Below are 19,648 nucleotides of genomic sequence, written 5' to 3' on the forward strand. Positions count from 1 at the left end.
CGGGTAGTTGGTAAAATCTAACAGAAGCAAACCTTTTTCTTTCCTCACTATCATTATTTTTCCTTATGCTAATCCACAGGGAGCGACATCCTGAAGCCAGCAACTAAGGAGTAACCAGACCATTTGAACTTCCAAAGACAACCATTCAGGCAAGAGAAGCAGCAAAGCGCAATACAAACAGCTACCGGTTTGTCGCGTGTTGATGTTGTCGCGAGTTTCGTTCAGGTGATATTGATGCGGCGGGACTCGTGCTTCTTAACCTTGGGGACGATAATGCTGAGGATACCGTCGCTGAAGCTGGCGCTGACACGGTTCTGGTCCACGCTAGCGGGGAAGCTGAAGCTGCGCGAGAACTCGCCGACGCTGCGCTCGGAGAGCCAGTACTTCGCTTTATCGTCGGGCTGCCTCTCAGCTTTCTCAGTCTGCTGGGAGCGCTTGACCTCACCCGTAGCCCGGTGCGATGTTGAATGCTCCCCCTCACCCCCTGTGATGGCACCGTGCATGGTGGCGCCTTCGACAAGGCCAGCAGGGCGGCTGCCAAAGGTATACGTCCGCTCAGTCTTTCCACGGATGACCATTGTCTGTGGCTCAGTAAACTCGATTTGGACGTCCTCCTTGTTCATGCCAGGGATCTCTCCGTGAAGCTCGTAGGCCTCGTCGGTCTCGCATGCGTCAAACTTGGGCTGCCAATGGGCAAGTCCAGTATGGCGACCGCTCTGGCCTTGTCGAGAGTAGTGGTCGAAATCATTAAGGAGCTGGAAGAGCGGTGTAAAGGAGACGTCAGTGTTGTAATAGTTGCGGGGAAAGAAAGCCATTGTGCGTGGTATGTTTGGTAGTGGACTTATGACTATCTACAAAGTGCGTAAAATGCTCTTTGAGTATTGTATCCTCCAAGAAGTTTCCTAGTTGGAAGGATAGAAAGGGTTGCTTTATACTTCGCGATGGAAGGCCTTGGGGAGAATTGCCTGGCTAACATGTTAGCCAATACTTAAGAGTACTTCCTTATAAAGTTTCTCTACCTGCAAGCAAAACAGCGTCGAAAACTCTATATGACGTGATTCCAAGTATCATCATGACGTGTTCCTAAACCTGAGTCTGGCCAATGGCTGAAGGCCCCGGAGAGTGGTAGAAGATTCCGGCGCGGCTCAAGTCGGATACTGATGGCTGTACTCTATGGTCCGGGAAACAAAAAAATTCGTGGATCATGAGATCTCAAAGGTGTTATACGCTTTGCCATTATTACGACTCAGCTTCGAGGTGCATAGGCTCTGCCTGTGATAAAGCAGGACATACACAGAGGACAAGTATAATGATGGCTCAGATACCATGAAGCGATACAGCCCGAACGGAAAGCATGTCCACACGATAATCGGCGGCCAGAAATTCAGAATCGCTATCCCCTATTGCCTCTAAGCATATAGCACTGAGACACGGTAACCGGAGCGGTTAGCTTCAAATGGCGCATTAACCCTCTCATTTGGCCATTACGTTGCGGTGACAAACGAGTCGGGCCAGGCCAGGTGCTCTCCTGGGCCTTCAGGTCTCATCTCTAGTTTCATTTGCTTATAAGTCTTTGGCGGAACTACGCAGTGTAGCATTTGTAGATGGCTAGTTTCGGAAGTCGTGGTGGTTGATGATCCTGTATCTTCGGGATCCTCCGGGGGCGCAAGGTGGTTGCTTCTCGTGATTAGAAGATTGGATCTTGGGGTTGGATCCATGGTTTGCTCCAGATGCATAGACTGAAGTTGGTTAGGCGAGAACAACACATGTGTACATAATAATGGAATAGACGACAAATATAATCCCCAATATGATCATCATGGGAAGTCATCGGAGGTATCCCTCGGTTGGCTACACCAGCGCTTGGTCGTCATGGCTCGTTGGAGGTTAGTTCGATATCGTCATGGTTACTTGGCAATCAATCAATAATATCAACCATGCTGGCTCCAGGACAATGCACGGCGTTGATTCTACTTTTATGTACTTTGCGGCACAGTGTGTAATGACGGGTGCAAATGATCTGATCTTCTGCCTAACGTTCGGTGTCACATCTGAGAACTGTCGCAATGGAATGTGCCGTAAACTCGGGCGGTGTGTCATGTCAGGTGCAAGTGATCTGATTTCGGCGCCACAGTCTCGGCCGTGTCTGCCCTCGTCAAAAAGGTTATAAACAATTACCACTAGTACGACGTTGGTGGTCTCATCATATCACCCGGCGGATCCGGCGCGTGAGACGGGGATATGAGGAGAGTTTGTCTTCACGGTATCGCAGGCCAGGCCGTGGCGTGATCTCCACCCCGATTTTTTTCGGCACTCCCAATCCATACAACCTCAATTAGATATCATGATTGGAGTTTGATATCGAATATCAAGGTTGAGAAGAATTGAAACCTACCCAGGGGATTAGGTGATGTACGCAACCCCTCTCTTCATCAGAGAGGGGGTGTCAAAACCTGTAACTCCGTCGCTCCTGTAACCGTGTCAACCCATATAAAATTAGCTGCTTGACAAAAATAACCCTGCAAAATATTTACTTTAAAAGTGGGCCTAAAGCTTATTCTTTTTTGATCGCTTATTTTTGTCCGACAGCTAATTTTCTACAGGTTGACAGTGGTTACAGGAGTGAAGGAGTTACAGGTTTTGAAGCCCCCTCTCTGATGAAGAGAGGGGTTGCGTACATCACTTACCTAACCCCCTGGGTACATTTTAATTTTAATTTAATTTAACGTACATGATAAGCGAGCGGCGCAGACAAGCGAGCGACGCAGTTAAAATTTCTTAGTATTTACACTATAAGCTTAAAAAATTCTTAAAAATTGAAGTTAAGCTCAAAATAGTTATAAATTAGTAAGTAGGACTATTAATATATTAGTAGCTTAAAAATAATTTTCTTAAACTTTTTAAAAAATTATGTATTAAGTTATTAAATAAAATTCTATTCGCACTGTTTTTTTTATGTTTTTTATTTTTTAAAAAATACTATAATTTTTTAAAAATCTAAAAAAAAATACCTCATAGTTTTCTTTTTGAGTAAATAGCTAAAAATACTATTTTTAGGTTTCTAGCTGTTTTATATCTATTTTTAAATACTTAAGGTTTATTATTTTTAAGTGCACAGTATAGGTGCGCCGCTCGCTTGTCTGCGCCGCTCGCTTATCATATACGTTAATTTTATTTTCTATTTATTTATTTTTTTTTAAACCCGGGGGGGGGGGCCAAGAACACGCACATACGTACCCCAAAAGGCCAGCATGTGCATCGCCAACCTGGGCATACTCATCTGCCAGGCATGCGGGCGGCGCGTGGGCGAGTGGTGCGTGGGGATGACACCGTGCTGGGCCATGTGCGGCAAGTTCGTGTCGAAGGTGACAGACGAGGTAGTTCAAAGCGAGTGTGGTGTTTGTCGCGATGCGAGGGAGGAGAGAGCCAATCTGGCGCGGAGGCTAACCCAGGCGTCTAGGAAGCAGGGAGAGGGAGGGGCCCGGGCGGTGACTGTAACGCTGATTGTGATGATGATCGTGCGAGTGGGAGTTTCCTAGGGACGAAGGGCGAGCAAGACAGAAGACACGAAGATAGATGGCGACAAGTTGGTGAGCTGTTTGTTCTCTTGGAGTTGGTCATGACTGACGACGTCTGCAACAAAGACTTCCTGGGTTCCGTCCGGAGTCAGACATCTATCGAATCTATCGAATGCGACTCCCGTAGATTCGAATTGAATCGAAAGCGACTCCCTTAGATTCGTGTCGAATCGAATGGACATCCCGCAGACTCGAATCGAATCGAGTGCGTCTCCCATACCTAGATTCGATAACTATCGAATGCCAAGATTCGATCGAATTCGATTCGAATTCGACCGAACACATAACAAATCCCGCGAAGGTAGAAAATGTCAGACATCGTGAGACATCGGGAGAGACGCGGCAGAACAGAGGCAATTAGGTAATTGAAAAAAGCTACTAGGTAGATTACAGGTCGTTCATGTCCTTCAGCGACGCAAGTACATCAACCCATTGGCTATCCCTGAGGCTAAGCAGCGGCAGTGAAGGCTTGTAGATCCCAGCTTTACTCCATGATCGAATGCACTGAGCCATCGCCACTACCTCCCTCCTCAACCGGCTTCTCAACGGTGCCATCATGCGTCGTGCGCTACTAAAGGTCCTCTCGCTCTCTGCAGACGACGATGGGATGGTGAGCATATCAACAGCCATCAGAGAAGCTCGTAGCCCTCCATCCAAAAGCTCTTCACCAGCAATAGTTGAAATAAATAGCACCCACGACGATACAGCATCGAATCTCAACGACGCCATTGAGCAGTGTTACTTGGGCTGTTGCTAGCGAACATATCGTATAAGGCGTGAGGAGGCATTAAGCGGTGGACCGTTCGCTTCATTGACGAGCAGTTCAATTTACTACATGATGTAGTATGCGAGCTGGATGGTGAAGGTTTTTCAAGTAGCACAGTGGGTTTTGCAGCGGCGGCGATGGAGAGGTTGAAAGTCGTGACGATGGCGGAGGCAGAGGGTTTCTATGACGAGCTATTTGACCGCTACATAAGAGTGGAGTTGTGGCTGACCAGCAAAAATGTATATTTCTTTTGCAAGTCGCATGCTAAGAAGTGAAAAAGAATGGCAGACTTCCAAAACCGTCCTTCCGCATGCGCTCGACTTCTCGAATCAGTCAAGAACATTCTTGCAGCGTCTAGGAATGCCAGCCTCCGTATCGGCAATTTCTTAACTCCCAAGAGGAACTCTAAATTCCCCTCACAAGTTAGGATTTAAGCAGGCTCGCTTTGCTATCCCTAATGCTGCTTGCTAAAGTCGGCGATAAGCTAGAGGCGCACTAGAGAGGCGATCCAATAGTTGAAGAGGTTTTCGTGAAGCTCGTATAATTCCTCTCGGGTGGTTATAAAAATTGGGTTTTTTTGGCGGGCTAAAAGGAAGCATTTCCGGTCAGCCATATGGCATCGTGGGAATCGGGTCGGTCCGACCTACGGGAATAAGTTATCGGGCTAAGTTCTGGCGATGGATTTAGGTGACAAGGGATTGTCCAACACTTATTGTATGTGCATGTGTATAATGACTCTAGATCGAAACAGTAGTATCCCAATAAATTTTACATAACAGAATGAACGCCCAATGGCGATTTGGACGGACTGACTTCGTAGGCCTTGGTGACCATAATGCCGTCCTGGTACGAACTTTGCTCACTCGTGGTAGTCGCAGCCCAGATATCGGTCCTGAAAGTATGGTGGTACGCGGCCTTCTGCACAATGTGCTCCTCGCTAGAGTTGTCGCCCAGCTCCGTCATGCCCTTGTGATGGCGGCTGCTTGTCAAGCTCTGGCGGATACCCGAGTGGTCAATAGTGCCCAGAGGGTATCCGTACTTATTGGGGTAACCGCTGGACTTATCCTTGCTGCTGCCTTTGCTCGAGGTGAGCCAACGAGTGGCAGAGAAGAGGGGCTTGATAGCCGCGGCGTTGACGGCGATGATACCGACAAACTGGATCGAGTCAGTGCGTTGTGGGAAGTGATCATCGGGTATATGTAGTCTGCTTGAGTACATAAATTTGATGGGTTGCAGAGAGTGTGGTGTGACACATGAGTGTAGGGACAGGGGTGTCTGACCGTTTCTCGAATAGCCCAAATGGTACTAACGTTGATACCCTGGATATCTCGGAGGGACAGGACGCATCGAAGAAGCGCAGCAATCATAATGAAGACGCCAGAGCAGAGAAGACGGCCAATAATCAACTTGCGCTGGATGCTGAGCTTGACCTTCCACAGAAGGGGTAGAGGGATGCAGACGATGGCGAAGTCGGTCCTGGGTCGACCAGCAAGGCGCATTTCCAAAGGCCTGGGGTTAACTCACGAGATGTTGAGCACCACCAGGGTGACATAGTTGGCCACGGCAAGAGTGCACTTGTCTAAAATATAGGTCAGTGCCATGTACGGGTAGGCACTGAGGAAGATATGACTTACCACCGGGATAAGGATAGACCTGCCAGTTCTTCTGCACCGGCGTGCAATGTCCCCGGATAACACAAATGACAGCGACATAAGCAAGAATAGTTGCCACTTGTGTCCACTTAACGACCTTCTGTTGCTTTAATCCGAATCTGCGAGAGGTGTTAGCAGATTTGCAGGACTGTCTCGGCCAAGGCTGGAACGGGCATACGTCATGCAGTGGTAAAAACAAAGAATGCAGCCCTTAAGACACCAAATGAGCGTTACATAGAAGTTCCAGCCGGCCAACAAGCATTTGGACCCAAACTCGAGCCTCTCAAGCTGTCTATCGGACAACTTGGCGCCGATGTCGTTTGTTACGCCAATGTTGGTGCCGTTCTGGCCTGGGATGAGGGGGAGTCAGCAACACCACGAACCACCGCCTCGGCCAGCAAGGTCAAGGAGACCTTACCAATGAGCTCCAGCATCACCAGTTCCGCCTGCATGGGACCAGACTCGTTAGCTACACTCCCAGGACCTCGCACATTTCGCACACGGAGAACCAACTATACGTACCGTCCAGAAGGTCAGCGCCAGCACCGCAGGGTAGTCATCGCCTTGCCAGCCCTTGAATCCCACTGCTTTCCACCGAGCAAAGTATCCCAGCAGCAGAATCAAGACGCCAATGCTATATTCCGTCCAGGCCTCCGTCTGAAAGGGCGTTGCAGCCATGGTTGTGCTCGGAAAATGCGTGGCTCAGCTGCAGAGTGAGGCGTGGGAGGGGTTATGATGTCAGGATCACCTGGGGTTTCAGTGTAGCTGAATGGGATTGAATGGAGAATAAAAGAGACATTTCGGAGCTGCAAAGAAAGGGGGAAAGGCTTCGTGATCAGATGTCAAAGCCAACTACATAGTGCAATCGAGGGTCCCGAGGGTGGTGAAGTTAGCCCAAGTGAGGTGTACCTCGGTGTGGGTCTGTTCTTGGGGGCGAGCAGAAGGATCAGGACGGCGGTGGACCAGTGATGATTGCGGACTGCTTCCCCAGCGCAAGACACAACTAGACTCTGATCAGTGTCATCCCAAAATACCAGAGCTTCTGCATCGGTCTCGTCCTAGTGTCACACCCTTGCCCGGGGATGTTGTCTCCATTGTGGCAGCTTCTCACAAGATCCTCATGCCATGCTGACATGGTCTGAGAAATCGTTGGCTCCGACATTTCTGAAATGCAACTGCAACTGTCAGGGGCACATGTCCGTGCGGGATCCACGGCCATGCTGGCGTCTTCATCGAATTACATCTCCTGTCCTACACCCGACCTCGGGCATGTTTGGAAAGGCATGCTTATTGAGTTAAAGAGATGCGCCGAAATATAAACTCTAAATCCAGATGGCTAGGAGAGGCATCTTCTTGGGCCAGCAGGAACAGTGCATTATCTAAACCATGTTCCTAGCGAGGGGAGTTGATGCGGTGCTGTCCGCCATGTTGGCCAGCAAGGATTCGCAGACTCTGCGACGGAATTGGAATGCGGTGACCAACCACCGGTAGCATCCTTTTCTTTAGTCAACGTCTAGTTTCTTTAGCTCCTTTGTGGCAGTCTTCTCGAATCGCTCCTCACGAGTTTAAAGGAGAAGTCGGATCCGTGAGTGCATAGCCGCGGATAACCTCGGCTTCGGCTTGCCACTCGAGGTCCTCGATATCATGAACATGTTCTCCTGGGCGACTAATAGATACATGGGCGCCTCAATGACAAGATAAAGTTGGGCACCCCGGGTGCCTATGTATCAGCCGGCCCACCGTACTCGCCCACACGGATCATCAACAAATCGCTCCGATTCCAACTTCAACAGCAGTCAGTCAGATGAGACGGACTGATTATGACATTGCTCCGAGGTTTAGAGTGAAGCTAGCTCATTTGGGTAGATAAATCGCCAAGATTTTAGCGTTTCGCACAAGCGTAAGCCCCTCACTATATGCATATCATTGTGATGTACCCACGTGCGACGTAAACTACGTAGAGAGTCTAGAACACCGCATCAGACCACCATTCACAATGACATTATGAACTCTGACGCCATCGCTACTTGTGGGGACCTGAAGCTTGGCGATTCCCCAGGGCCACTGCCGCTCCCACGAGTGGCCCAGTGACTAGGAAAAGGGGCCCTTGATTGGGAAGAAAATATACCCCAAAGCCAATATATTTTAGTATGAGAACTGATATCACTTTTCTTCGGTTTCCCAAAATTTTAGAGATGGATGCGGGGAAGAAAGATACCTCTGTGTGCATAGGTTTTTCTATGCATCTTAAGGTATTTATTATCTTCCAGTCAAGGGCCCCGTGAGAGTGACAGCAATCATGGGAATCGCCGGACTTGAGGACCCCACAAGTATATAGCTCAGCACTCTGTGATGGTGTGGTTTTTGGCGGAAACCTACGATCACGCGCACGAGACATCGGAAGACCGCAACTGATCCTCTTGCAGAAGAGTGAGGCGAAACAGAGCCTTCATACTTCATATGTCACTCCACATGGCCGAAAATCGACATGGAGTCATTATTAAAAGTCCACGGCTCGATACTAACATCGCCAACCTCAGAGACATCGAGGGCGCGAAGAGTAAAATGAAGGAGATCGTCATCACCGCAGTATCCTCTTCGCCTTCTTCCGCTTCTCCTTTCAGGCGGCCTACATCTCCCGCCTCATCACACACAATTAACAATACCCGATCATCTTCAGCAGAGCCCGCCAAGCCCAAGCGAAAGAGTATGTTTGCATTTCCCTCTTGTTTGCTTCTTGGTCTTGCTCCATTCTTCCCATCTCTTGAAGTCTGCGGCGCATGGCAGGTCGCAGGAACAAAGCCAAACAAGACAACCTACTCTTACCATGCTAACACCACAATTCAGACACCCGAGGTGTTTCTACCCTGACTCCCCCACAGCTTGCCCGCAAGAGAGCCAACGATCGGGAGGCACAGAGGGTCATTCGCGCCCGCACCAAGGAGCACATCGAACAGTTGGAGCACGAGTTGGAGGAGCGCAAGAGGAAGCAGAGCTGCGACCAGACCGTTCAAGAGCTATTGCGCCGCAACAAAGCGCTCGAAGAAGAGCTGGTGCGACTCAAGGAGAACATGGGAGTGCCAATGACTTCATCTTATTCTGCATCAGGTGTAGCCCCACGACCGCTCTCATCACCAGACGAGCTCTTGTTAACGTCTACCGTCTACGACGGCAACCTTAGCACTGGTAGCGATGCTACTCCTGGCCCTCGTGGATCCCCATTCTCTAGCGACTACAGCTCCCTCCCGAACTATAGCCAACAATACGTCCCCCTACCCAACAACTGCGAACCCTGGCCGAGCCCCATCCCCTGCCCTGTCCACTCCATCGTCTCGAACCCATCATCATTAGCCGACGACCATGTCTTTATCCCAGACGACGTGCCCACCTCGATCCTCACCCGCAACAATACCAACTCCTTAAGCATCAGCGCCATGGGCCATAAGGACGTTGCCAAGGTGGAGTATGACGGCGTGGATCATCGCGGTACCGTTTCTCAACGACTTCCTCTACCCAACGTGAGACCTGGAGAGGAGGTTTGTCACATTCCGTGTTTAGACGCCGGATTCCGCCCGAGCAATCCTCCACTGCAACCCGGCACTCCCCATTCTCACCCCTACATGGCGCATCACCAGCAGCAGCAGTGCGCCTGGAATGTGTATCCCATGTAAAACCCTTGCGCCGGCGGGCTTAAACCGGCATGTGCCCAGACTGGTCAGGCCGCTGACGGGCAGTTGGTGTGATACCTTGATGAGCTTCTGGTCGGCTTCGTCCTGAACTGCCGCTGGCAGACCCATGCCGAGGCGATCTACCACATTCTGGGGCCTACGGGGTTAGACATGCAGCCTCTGTTTCGAGATAGCCACGGCCAGGGACTAGTTGCATGCTCATCAATGCACATCCCCATCACAGGCTTGATTCGTAATCTTTCGGGCGCTGCGGGCATGACGCGTTTCACGGAGCGCGTTGCCATCTTTCTGCTGGCTTGCGAACCCGTGCAGCCCCGCTCCCTATTCCCTAAACTTGTACCGGCACGTGACGACTGCAAACCACGAAGTGTGTTCCTCTGAACTTTTCAGGCTTGAAGCTGCATTAGCAAGGAACTCCGTCTGGTTATGATAAAGTTCGCCGAGCTTTGAAACCCTGAGATGGTAGAAATAAGCCACGTGGGATGTGGGATCCGAGCACGCATACTGCAAGCGCAATGCGCAGGGCGGCCTGCAAAGTAACGTACCGCTAACGATGGTTTGGTCTTGGTCTTGGTCTTGTCTTGGTAGTGAGGGGTGTAATTACCATCGTTTACCGGCGAACGGTGATCAGTGAACTGTTACTTGAGAGGGGCAGGTTCGGGGTTGGAGTGTTGAGATGAAAGGGGTCAACGCTTTTGCCAATTTGTTCCAGAACTGTATCCGTATGTGGTCGGCAGTGAGAGGTAAGCTGGAGACAGAATCAGAGATCCCGGATCCTGGACGTTGTCCTTGTTGAAAATTATAGTTGCGGTATGTAGATGCTCATGTTGACGAGTCATTTTTCGGCGTGAAGGAGATTAATGACTGTCAAGATCAGGTCGCTCATTCAATAGTGTCACACGGATAGGGGTTATCCGAGCCGGATAGAGACTATCCGAAGGATCAAACACATAGAAGTCTCAGCTCTGGCAGCAGACTTTAACTATAAAAGACTAACCTTTAGACCCTTAATAGATAGAGAAATTAAGCCATTCGTTGCCCGACTCATCGCGGGACCTTCTGCCCGGTCGTCAGCTAGTCATGCACCCGTGCCCAGGGAAGGGAATCAATCAATCCACGGATGCCCGTCGTGGACGCTATGTACTTTTTTAGGTAGCTAAGCGATGATGTAAGGTTGGCACGGCTCGCTTGAAGGGACGTGTCATCCTAGTCGTCAATCCACGAACGTCCTCTGTGGATTGGTTCCCTTCCCTGCCCGTGCCGAGCGACAATGACCTTGACACAACTCCATCACGATTGGGCGCCACAGTTCATAGTCCTGGGGAATGCTACCTTGAAATTCAAGGGAGCACTCAAGACACTAACGTCATAGCTTCAGGGAAGGTCTTCATTCCCTCAGATCAAGATTGGATGAAGGTCCTGGAGAAAAAAAAAAAAAAAAAAAAAAAAAGAGCCAGGCTGCACTGTGCGTCTGTGCTTTCATGGTGGCCGGTGGGGCTGCGTTGAGTGCTCCGAGGATCCGGGATCCCCTCTCGTCTCTCTGAGCGCTTGGACTCGCGGTTTGTCGGATGAATCGAGGCTAACGACCTTGGCATCGGATCCATGCAACCTAAGGTTTGGATGGCGCAGACGGATGGCATGAGACGCACGGGATGCTCGTGGCAAGTTCAGGACGGCGTCAATTTCATCAAGCCGTCTATTGCCTGACATCTTCAGTTGACTTGCAATAGACGAGACATGTGGCCATGCTTTAATGCAAATCAACTCTCGCGCCGACCCCCAAACTGGGTATGCTTCTGTGATATCATAACCGGAACTGTTTCTTCTCGTCTGTGGCTAGTCTGCTCCGATGGCTGGCGCCGTACTTCGTACCAAAGCAAAAGTATCTTGGCATAGCTTCGGTTGCATTCATTGACCAGGATAATCCGCCAACGGGCGAATTGCAGATCGCTTTTGTGATTTCGGTGTTAATTTTTGAGGCTGCCAAACTCAATATCTGACAAAAGGTGCCTCAGTATGCTTCGTGGGCGAGATTCTGCGTGCTCTCGCGGCGTTTTGTGCCACCATGCGAGATAGACGAGATGGACTAGACGGACGTCAGGCAGGGTCAAAGAAGGATGTGCCAGATATCGGGTAGAAAATCTACTTGGACAGGTCGTGGTCCTCTGTTGATTTGATTTTGATCTATTTCTCATGTGATTCGCTAGTTAAGCTTCTTAAGACGTGTCTTATTGGTAAAACAAAAATGGGTCACCCCCAGAAGACTGTTAAGACTTATACTTCAACACTTATATCATGCAGATTGTTTGTGTTCTAGGATTGCTCACGACGGTGGAGCAGTATCTCTTGAGTTATGGAGCTCACAACAGGTCGCGACAGGGTGTGACGGTCAAGGTTCCCAACGTAGTAAACCGTAACCTAATGGGTTTATGTTGGCAGTTGCAACGGGCGTGGTGTACTAAGCGTAGGGTGGCGAATCACGTCTGATAATATCAAGAAGTATTCTTGAGTAATCAAGTTGTATTGAAAGCTAGAGAGCTATCTAGACAGGGAAGTGGGAATGAGTGAAGCTATATACTATTCTGATTTGCTTGGTCGATCATGGTTTTGTGAGTCGAACAGAGTCGAACCGACTTCGTTCGACTCGGATGTGGCGAATAACCTTATTGGTCGGCACGGAATGTGCGATGTTCCGTCTTCATACCATTCCCATCTTGGGTCGTAACAGGACAACCCTGATTACAAACCTTGCGGGGGAGTCACTAACAACATTTCAGAGGTACCAACATGTGATTGTGGTATTTGATAATTAAGTCCGAAGGACATCTATTACGACGATAACTTCTTACCACGACAACTTGAATTGAAAAAGCTCCACTCGACGTGGATTGGTCAGATGCGTCTCCACTCAGCATGGACTGGTGTCATGGCGGGTGCACGGTCTTTGCTGTCGGCCTGCCAACGAACGCGTGTCGCCAACGCGCAGTCCTTCCTCATTCTCATTCTTCCTCATCAAAACGTCCCTCCAATCCAACATCCTCATGGCTGATTCTATCCCATTACCGAAGGTTTGCAGGAATTGCAAGCAGATGAAACCGGCAGATCAATTCATTTCGAAGACGAAGTCCTCCATAACATGTGGAAGACTTACGGCTAACTGTCTCGACTGCAGGAATCGGCAAGCCTCACTCGCCTCTAAGCGTACTGCGGAACAAGCTGAGTTATCCCCAATACGTCGAGAAGGACTGCCGTTGATAGACTTGCAACTATGCACACCAATTCACTCACAAGGGTCTATTTTGCTGGGGACACCAATTGCGACGTCAACAAGAGCAGGCGCGCCGGTGACTTCCCGACCAGGTTCCTTGATTGCTTCTCAAGAAGGCGTACGACTTGGAACGCCGATCGAATCTCCGATGTCGAGCCCTTCTATTTGGCCAAGACCAGCCCGGGAAAGACACTCCCGCCCACCTGTGCAGCTGCAGCAGTCGGCTATTGAACGCCCCGGCATGGAACCTCGAGATTTCGAGCTCCCAGATCCTAATTGGACGCGTGATCTGTCGCATTGCCCGTTGTCTGACAGAGATAAGGAGCTATTGGAGAAGTTCTGGACGGAGCTGGAAAACGACCGGATGGAAAACTGCGTCCGCTGTCAGGAGACATGGTTCGACATGGGCTTGAAAGACGGCGTTTGCAAGCGTTGCATAGCCAAGGACAAGAACAAACAGGAGGATGAGCCTCTTTTTTTTTCGGACGAAAATCAGTTGGATTTTGGCTCGATCCCCGCATTCCTCCCTCAGTTGACAAGAATAGAAGAGATGCTAATCGCTCGAGTTCATGTGTTCGTGAACGTCATGCAGGTCCGGGGCCAGCAATACAAGTATCGTGGCCATATCGTGCACTTTCTCCGCGATGTTGGCAAGGTGTATCGCCAACTTCCTCTTCTACCTTCTGAATTAGATGTTATCCTGCTACGCCCCCCGAATGCAAGCGAGCATGCCCACCTTGACCGTCAATTCAGACGCCAGTTCCGCGTACGCCGTCGCTGTCTACAGGCGTGGCTGGATTTCCTGCGTCAGAGCCACCCGGGTTACCGAGATATTACCGTCTGCCAGAAGCGGATATCAGTGTTACCCGAAGACGGTGATGTGCTTGATGAGGTTGCTGCTGTAGATGTTACTGATCCTCTTTCAACTGATTTGGGTGTCACGGAGAATGACGATGTTGAGCCGGATGAGGTTGACCACCTATCTTGACTTTCTAGCCAACTGGAATACAAGCAAGAGGGACGGGACAAAGTGGACACGTTGGGGTCGTCAAGCCAAGCCTCGTGTTCTATACTACTTCCCGCGGTATAACTCTAGCCGTCAGCATGACCAATACGGTGATTTTTGCCGCGTCAAGCTGATGCTGGCCCATCCACATCGCGATCCCAACCAACTACGCAAGATCAACGGCGTTGAGTACGCCTCTTACGCACCTGCCGCCGAATTCTGTTACGGAAATCACCAACACCCTGACGATTACTACGGCACACCTGACGCGGAGGAACGCCGGCCGGATCCGGATGAGTTCGAGCAAGAATATCACGAACCTGACCTTGTGGAGGAGGACTGGCTCGAGCTTGCCCGCCAGCTCCCCGACTGCCCACCAAGCCAGGAGGCAATAGATCTTCTTGGCAGACGGGATATCGGCATCCAATACGATTGGACACCCCACATCGGCCGCTATGGTGACCCAGCAATCATTCAAGGCGACTATTGGCGCCGTCAGATTGAGCAACATCGTCTCGATATGGATGTTGAAGACCTGCTTTTAGAGGTCCGCGATACGCTCAACCCAGAGCAGCGGATAGTATACGATACCTTTATTGGGCACTTCCAAAGCGGCAGCGAAGAGCAGATTCTGCTCCAAGTTGACGGTGGTGGCGGGACAGGCAAGTCCTACATGATCAAGGTTCTGTCTTCGCATCTTCAGAGGCTCGCTGGTGGGCGGCCCAGTCCGATCTGGAGAGCTGCACCCACGGGTGTTGCAAGCAACCAGATCATGGGGACGACCCTACACTCTCTCCTCCAGCTACCTGTTGATAGGGCTTTTGCAGAGCTATCGCCAGCAGGTGCTAATGCTATCCAGAAGAAGCTGCGGGACGTTCGGTATCTCGTGATCGATGAAAAGAGTATGTTGGGTCTGCGCCAGCTTTCGTGGGTTGACAAACGCCTCCGCCAAGTCTTTCCCGACAGAGCAGCTGACTTGTTTGGTGGCATGAACATCATCCTCGTTGGTGACTTCTTCCAGCTGCCGCCGGTTGCGAACAAGCCTCTCTACTTTGATGGGCCACTCAAGGACCTGCATGAGATCTCTGGCCAGATAGCGTATAGGGCATTCAGCCACACCGTCTTCTTGAAGAAGATCGAGCGGCAGCAGGGCGATGACCAGACTGGTTTTCGTCTGTCGCTTGAAGAACTGCGCGGTCTGAAGTTATCCGTCGAATCATGGAGACTTCTGAGCCAGCGCGTGCAGGTCAAGCTAAGCCAGTGCGAGGTAGATAAGTTCGATGCTGCTCTCCGGATCTATAGCAAGAAAGCTCGTGTCAATGAGTACAACTACAAGCACCTCGTCCATCTGAAGCAGCCAGCAATCCAGGTCATGGCCGAGAACATCGGTAATGGTGCTGATAAGGCAACATCTGAACAGGCTGGCAACCTGGTTGGCCAGTTTCCGGCATGTATCGGTGCTCGTCTCATGCTGACCTAGAACATCTGGCAGCCAGCCGGTCTGGTTAACGGGGCACAGGGGACAGTGTATGATATCGGTTGGGCCCCCGGCGCTGATACACTTCGTGACCCGCCCTGTGTCATTATGATAGTGATGGATAAGTTTACCGGGCCGCCTTATCTAACCCCCGTGAGGCGAGACTTCTTTCTTGGGACATCCGCGTGCACACGAAAACAGTTTCCGCTTATAGTATCGTATGCCATTACGGTTCACAAGTCACAGAGCATCACGGTGGACAAGATGGTGACGGATCTGTCTGAACGGGACTTTCAGACAGGGCTTAGCTATGTTGCGGTGTCGAGGGTCAAGATGCTAGAGGGGTTAATGATCGATGCCCCATTTGAACGGGCATCTCTCTGCTATGAGAAGCTACCTGATGGCAAGAATAGTTCCACGAGGCTAACACGCCTGAGGCTATATAAGTCCTAACCGATTAGTAGGTTTTTTGATGAAGGTCTGCGACCAGAACCGGCGGAGGCAACAGCAACTTGATCAGCCCCTTTTCCATCCTCTTTTTTCTTAAAATCTTAACGATATCCAGAGTTAGCAACATTAGCAATACAGCATGAAATTTCATCCTAGGCAATCCTCCGCAACATAGAGATACATCCTTCGGACTTTATTACGCCCTCCCCACCTCCGGTGAGGGTGTCACCATATTTTATTAACATATGATAAGCAAGTGGATCAGACAAGTGAGTAGGTAGATCAGTTATACTTGTAACGGCACTCACAGTTGCGGGCACCTAAGCTGCTATGCCACAAGGCAAAAGATTGGGCCATAATCGCTATTGTAGCAATTATCCCTTCAATTGTGCCAAGCCTCCCAAATGTACCCAGCCTCACACCACCCCTATGTCAGACAATTGGCTCCACAGGGATCATTGATGGCACCAGTCAATTTATGAGAGTTATCTGAGGAGCAAGAACTCAATGACAAGATTGTTACGAGTAGGAAGATCAACCAGGATACGAACGGAAAACGTCGGAACTCGGAATGGAACAAACAGACCCCGGTGGAAGTGGTGTGTGGTCGAACGGGTCGAACGGGAACGAGTTCGACCACGTTCGATCAAAAGTGAAACCTTAACCTTGAATGGTCGAACAGGTCGAACGAGAGCGCGTTCGACCATGATCGACCAAGCAAATCAGAATAGTATATATAGCTTCGCTCATTCTCACTTCCCTATCTAGATAGCTCTCTAGCTTTCAATACAACTTGATTACTCAAGAATACTTCTTGATATTATCAGACGTGATTCGCCACCCTACGCTCAGTACGTTACGCCCCCTTACAACTGCCAACATAAACCCATTCGGTTACGGTTTACTACGTTGGGAACCTCGACCGTCACAAAGATGCACTGAGTCGTGCAGCTCTTTATACACAAATGAAAGCGTTGCCTGTTCTAGGCAGTAGCAGCTGCACTTGTGGGGCCAGGGCTTGATATGCGACACGGGGCAACCGTGGCAGCCCATGGCCCAGGCTGGTCGCCCAACCGAAGCCAGCCGGGATGACAAAATAAATCAAGAAGTTGATCACCCTTTCAGGCCCAGTTATCGTGCATGATGTCGGCATTATATTGTCGCTCATCTTCTAACAAAACGAGGCGGTGAAACTATTGAAATTTGGGCAAATACGCAAAGCTCTTATCAAAAGGATTGGTCTCCATTTGTTAAAAAAAAAAAAAAAAAAAAAAAAAAAAAAAAAAAAGGGGGGCTCAGAGGCCATTCATTGCATTTGCATAAATATCTGTTGCGTGGCTGTCGATCACTTTCATCAAGTCTTGGCGGAATATCCGCCCTGATCGAGACCTCGCGGTTCTCGTCCTCACTTCCTCTTCGCCAGCAAAATGTACGTGCCCCAGACTGATTCAACCTCGATATCTCTCCAGCGATCACCCTGTGCCTTCCACTCGGGTTCCGCCTCCAGGATCTGGTCAAACAAAATGTCCACAATGTCTCCCTCACCACCTTCGGCACGGCTCTTCTTGTCCGGGTGCGCATCCATCCAGCCCCGGTACGCAGTGAAGGCCCGCACATAAGCCTCAAACTGTCCGAGATTGATCTTGCTCCTCATCCAGGCCGTCTCTGGGTCTGCAACCTCAGTCGTGTCCTTGTCAACGTTGTAAGTGATTCGCTTGATCTTGTCCCACTCCGACTCAGGGGGCTTGACGTCCGCCAACAGGCCCCGGAGGGTGTCTCGCGCGGGACGCTCCCAATACTGGTTCAACCCTTCCAGCCCGGGCGACACATCTCCTTCGCCGTAGCAGAACCTCTCAAATATCTTGTTGGCTTGCGGGTGTCCAATGATGATGTTGTCCTTGTACCCCCAAAAGGCCAGTGAGCCGCCTGACTTGACTACCCTGGACAACTCTGGCCAGACTCTGGGGTAGTCGAACCAATGCGCTGACTCGCCGGCTACAGCCATGTCTACCGAGTGCGCGGGTAGAAAAGACAAGTCCTCGGCGCTGCCCTGGCGGAACGAGATCTTGGAGAACTGGGCAGTGGCTTGCATTCCTTGCTGCATCATACCAGCACTCGGGTCAATGGCGATGGCTCTGGCAAAACGGGGGCTCAGCTCCCTAGCAACAATTCCATGGCCAGAACCCAAGTCCAGCAGCGTACCATGAGGATCCTCACGATGATAATACCCCAGAATTGTCTTGAACAGACTTGCAGGATACGTGGGCCTGGCTGCGGCGTACCCTGCAGCAGAGAAAGTTGCCCTCCTGCCGTGGCGTCAGTTCAGTTGCGCATTCTCCTAGGAGAAGATGCATTAATTTGACCATGATGACTTACCCATAAATGGACATTGTCACGGTCACAATGGCTGGTTGATCAAAGGTTACTGTACTCGAGAGAGTCGCTCAAGAAACAAGAAAAGATGCACCAGCAGGATCGACTGATTTATACTTCGCAGCCGCGGTTTCGGCCTTACACATGACACAAGCACTCAAGATTGATGGAGTGATCGATCGGTGTATGCGGCTGCCCCGCAGCGCGGCGTGGGTGATAACGGAACCTACACCATCCCTTGAATTCCTGCACCCTTGATTGACAATCCTTAACGGCCGAAGACACAACCTATCCTGCTAGCCAAGTGCTCAGCCGACTTTATGATATGATGACCACCGAAGCCACTGTTCGCAAGTTCTTTGCGCCCTCCGCCTTCGCGGTGGTGGGTGCTAAGCTCAATCCCCGCCAAGTTCGGCCACCGAGGTCCGATCCATGTCAATAACCTACTCATCAAGGCCGTGTTGGGCTGACAGTGTTTTGAATAGTCTTTGCCTGGTATCTCTATCATGACTTGCCAGTCACTCCCATCAATCCGGGGTCGGCAACTATTTCTGCTCTGGAAAAGGACCATCCCACCGTCCCCAGCGTCGCGGCGCTTCCCAACCCCAAACAGACGTCCATCTCAGTCATCACTCCCCCCTCGGCAACCCTCAAGGTGCTCCAGGAGGCAAAGGAGCTGGGGATCCCGTCCGCGTGGCTGCAGCCTGGTAGCTTTGACGATGACGTCCTCAAGTTTGCCAATGAGCAAGGCGGATTCGATGCAGTCGTGGCTGGCGATGGCGGCCGGGGTCACGAAGGGTGGTGCATTTTAGTGGATGGTGAGCGAGGACTGAAAGCAGCTGGGAAGCTGTAAGAGCTCGATTGGAGGGCAGAGAATCATGACTAAAGAACACGTAGTTTGATGGTCATATCATATTTCACGAGCAACCTAAGTTTGGCATGCTTCCGCCCTCTCAGCTTGCGAGTTACTGGCGACTGATACGCTGGCGCCTGGGCGCCATTTTAGAAGGCAATTGATAGGGGTGCCGCACCATTTTGATACGCGTGCCGCAAGCTTACGGCTGCCGCACCTTTTACAGCCTCCCATTGGCCCAAAAACTTGTCCGCCCGTCAGGGCACCCCGCACAAGGCGGTGAACCTGGTCCGCTCCACCACGCCTTAACACTGCTTAACACTGTCGAAATCACCCTATCACAGCGGTGTTTCCGCGGCTGGGTCATCACTGGAATTGGATGCAAATGGCCTAGCGATTACGGCCGTGGACAGTAAGTATCTCCTTGAGTGCGTTAAGGCTTCGTGAGGTTACTTGACCCACATGACCTTAGTCATGACGTAGGTACGAGAGGGGTACGGCATAGTGCTCCATTAATTCTTTCCACCTAAAACACC

General features: G+C 50.6%; 6 protein-coding genes across 6 annotated transcripts; 3 read left to right on the forward strand and 3 right to left on the reverse strand.

Annotated features, from left to right (window-relative positions):
• Window positions 1-221: 221 nt before the first annotated feature.
• NCS54_01489600 (SHSP domain-containing protein) lies at window positions 222-815 on the reverse strand (the record flags this gene model as incomplete). The annotated part of the gene is made up of 1 exon (XM_053160017.1): window positions 222-815. The coding sequence occupies one exon, from the start codon at window positions 813-815 to the stop codon at window positions 222-224; it is 594 nt and encodes a 197-aa protein (XP_053015992.1).
• A 4,297-nt stretch (window positions 816-5,112) lies between these two features.
• Window positions 5,113-6,674, reverse strand: NCS54_01489700 (Hypothetical protein; the record flags this gene model as incomplete). Its single annotated transcript, XM_053160018.1, has 7 exons — window positions 5,113-5,499; window positions 5,625-5,820; window positions 5,869-5,923; window positions 5,979-6,115; window positions 6,175-6,346; window positions 6,415-6,442; window positions 6,519-6,674. The coding sequence occupies 7 exons, from the start codon at window positions 6,672-6,674 to the stop codon at window positions 5,113-5,115; spliced, it is 1,131 nt and encodes a 376-aa protein (XP_053015993.1).
• A 1,782-nt stretch (window positions 6,675-8,456) lies between these two features.
• On the forward strand, window positions 8,457-9,667 carry NCS54_01489800 (Hypothetical protein; the record flags this gene model as incomplete). The annotated part of the gene is made up of 2 exons (XM_053160019.1): window positions 8,457-8,703; window positions 8,844-9,667. 2 exons carry the CDS (start codon window positions 8,457-8,459, stop codon window positions 9,665-9,667), a joined length of 1,071 nt encoding a protein of 356 aa, XP_053015994.1.
• Window positions 9,668-13,539: 3,872 nt separating this feature from the next.
• On the forward strand, window positions 13,540-15,439 carry NCS54_01489900 (ATP-dependent DNA helicase; the record flags this gene model as incomplete). The annotated part of the gene is made up of 2 exons (XM_053160020.1): window positions 13,540-13,923; window positions 13,970-15,439. The coding sequence occupies 2 exons, from the start codon at window positions 13,540-13,542 to the stop codon at window positions 15,437-15,439; spliced, it is 1,854 nt and encodes a 617-aa protein (XP_053015995.1).
• Window positions 15,440-17,291: 1,852 nt separating this feature from the next.
• Window positions 17,292-18,276, reverse strand: NCS54_01490000 (Methyltransferase type 11; the record flags this gene model as incomplete). The annotated part of the gene is made up of 2 exons (XM_053160021.1): window positions 17,292-18,192; window positions 18,263-18,276. 2 exons carry the CDS (start codon window positions 18,274-18,276, stop codon window positions 17,292-17,294), a joined length of 915 nt encoding a protein of 304 aa, XP_053015996.1.
• Window positions 18,277-18,584: 308 nt separating this feature from the next.
• On the forward strand, window positions 18,585-19,112 carry NCS54_01490100 (CoA-binding domain-containing protein; the record flags this gene model as incomplete). Its single annotated transcript, XM_053160022.1, has 2 exons — window positions 18,585-18,693; window positions 18,745-19,112. 2 exons carry the CDS (start codon window positions 18,585-18,587, stop codon window positions 19,110-19,112), a joined length of 477 nt encoding a protein of 158 aa, XP_053015997.1.
• Window positions 19,113-19,648: the final 536 nt, after the last annotated feature.

This window comes from Fusarium falciforme, chromosome 13 (genome assembly GCF_026873545.1).
Source record: "Fusarium falciforme chromosome 13, complete sequence".
In the NCBI taxonomy this organism is placed as follows: Eukaryota; Fungi; Ascomycota; class Sordariomycetes; order Hypocreales; family Nectriaceae; genus Fusarium; species Fusarium falciforme.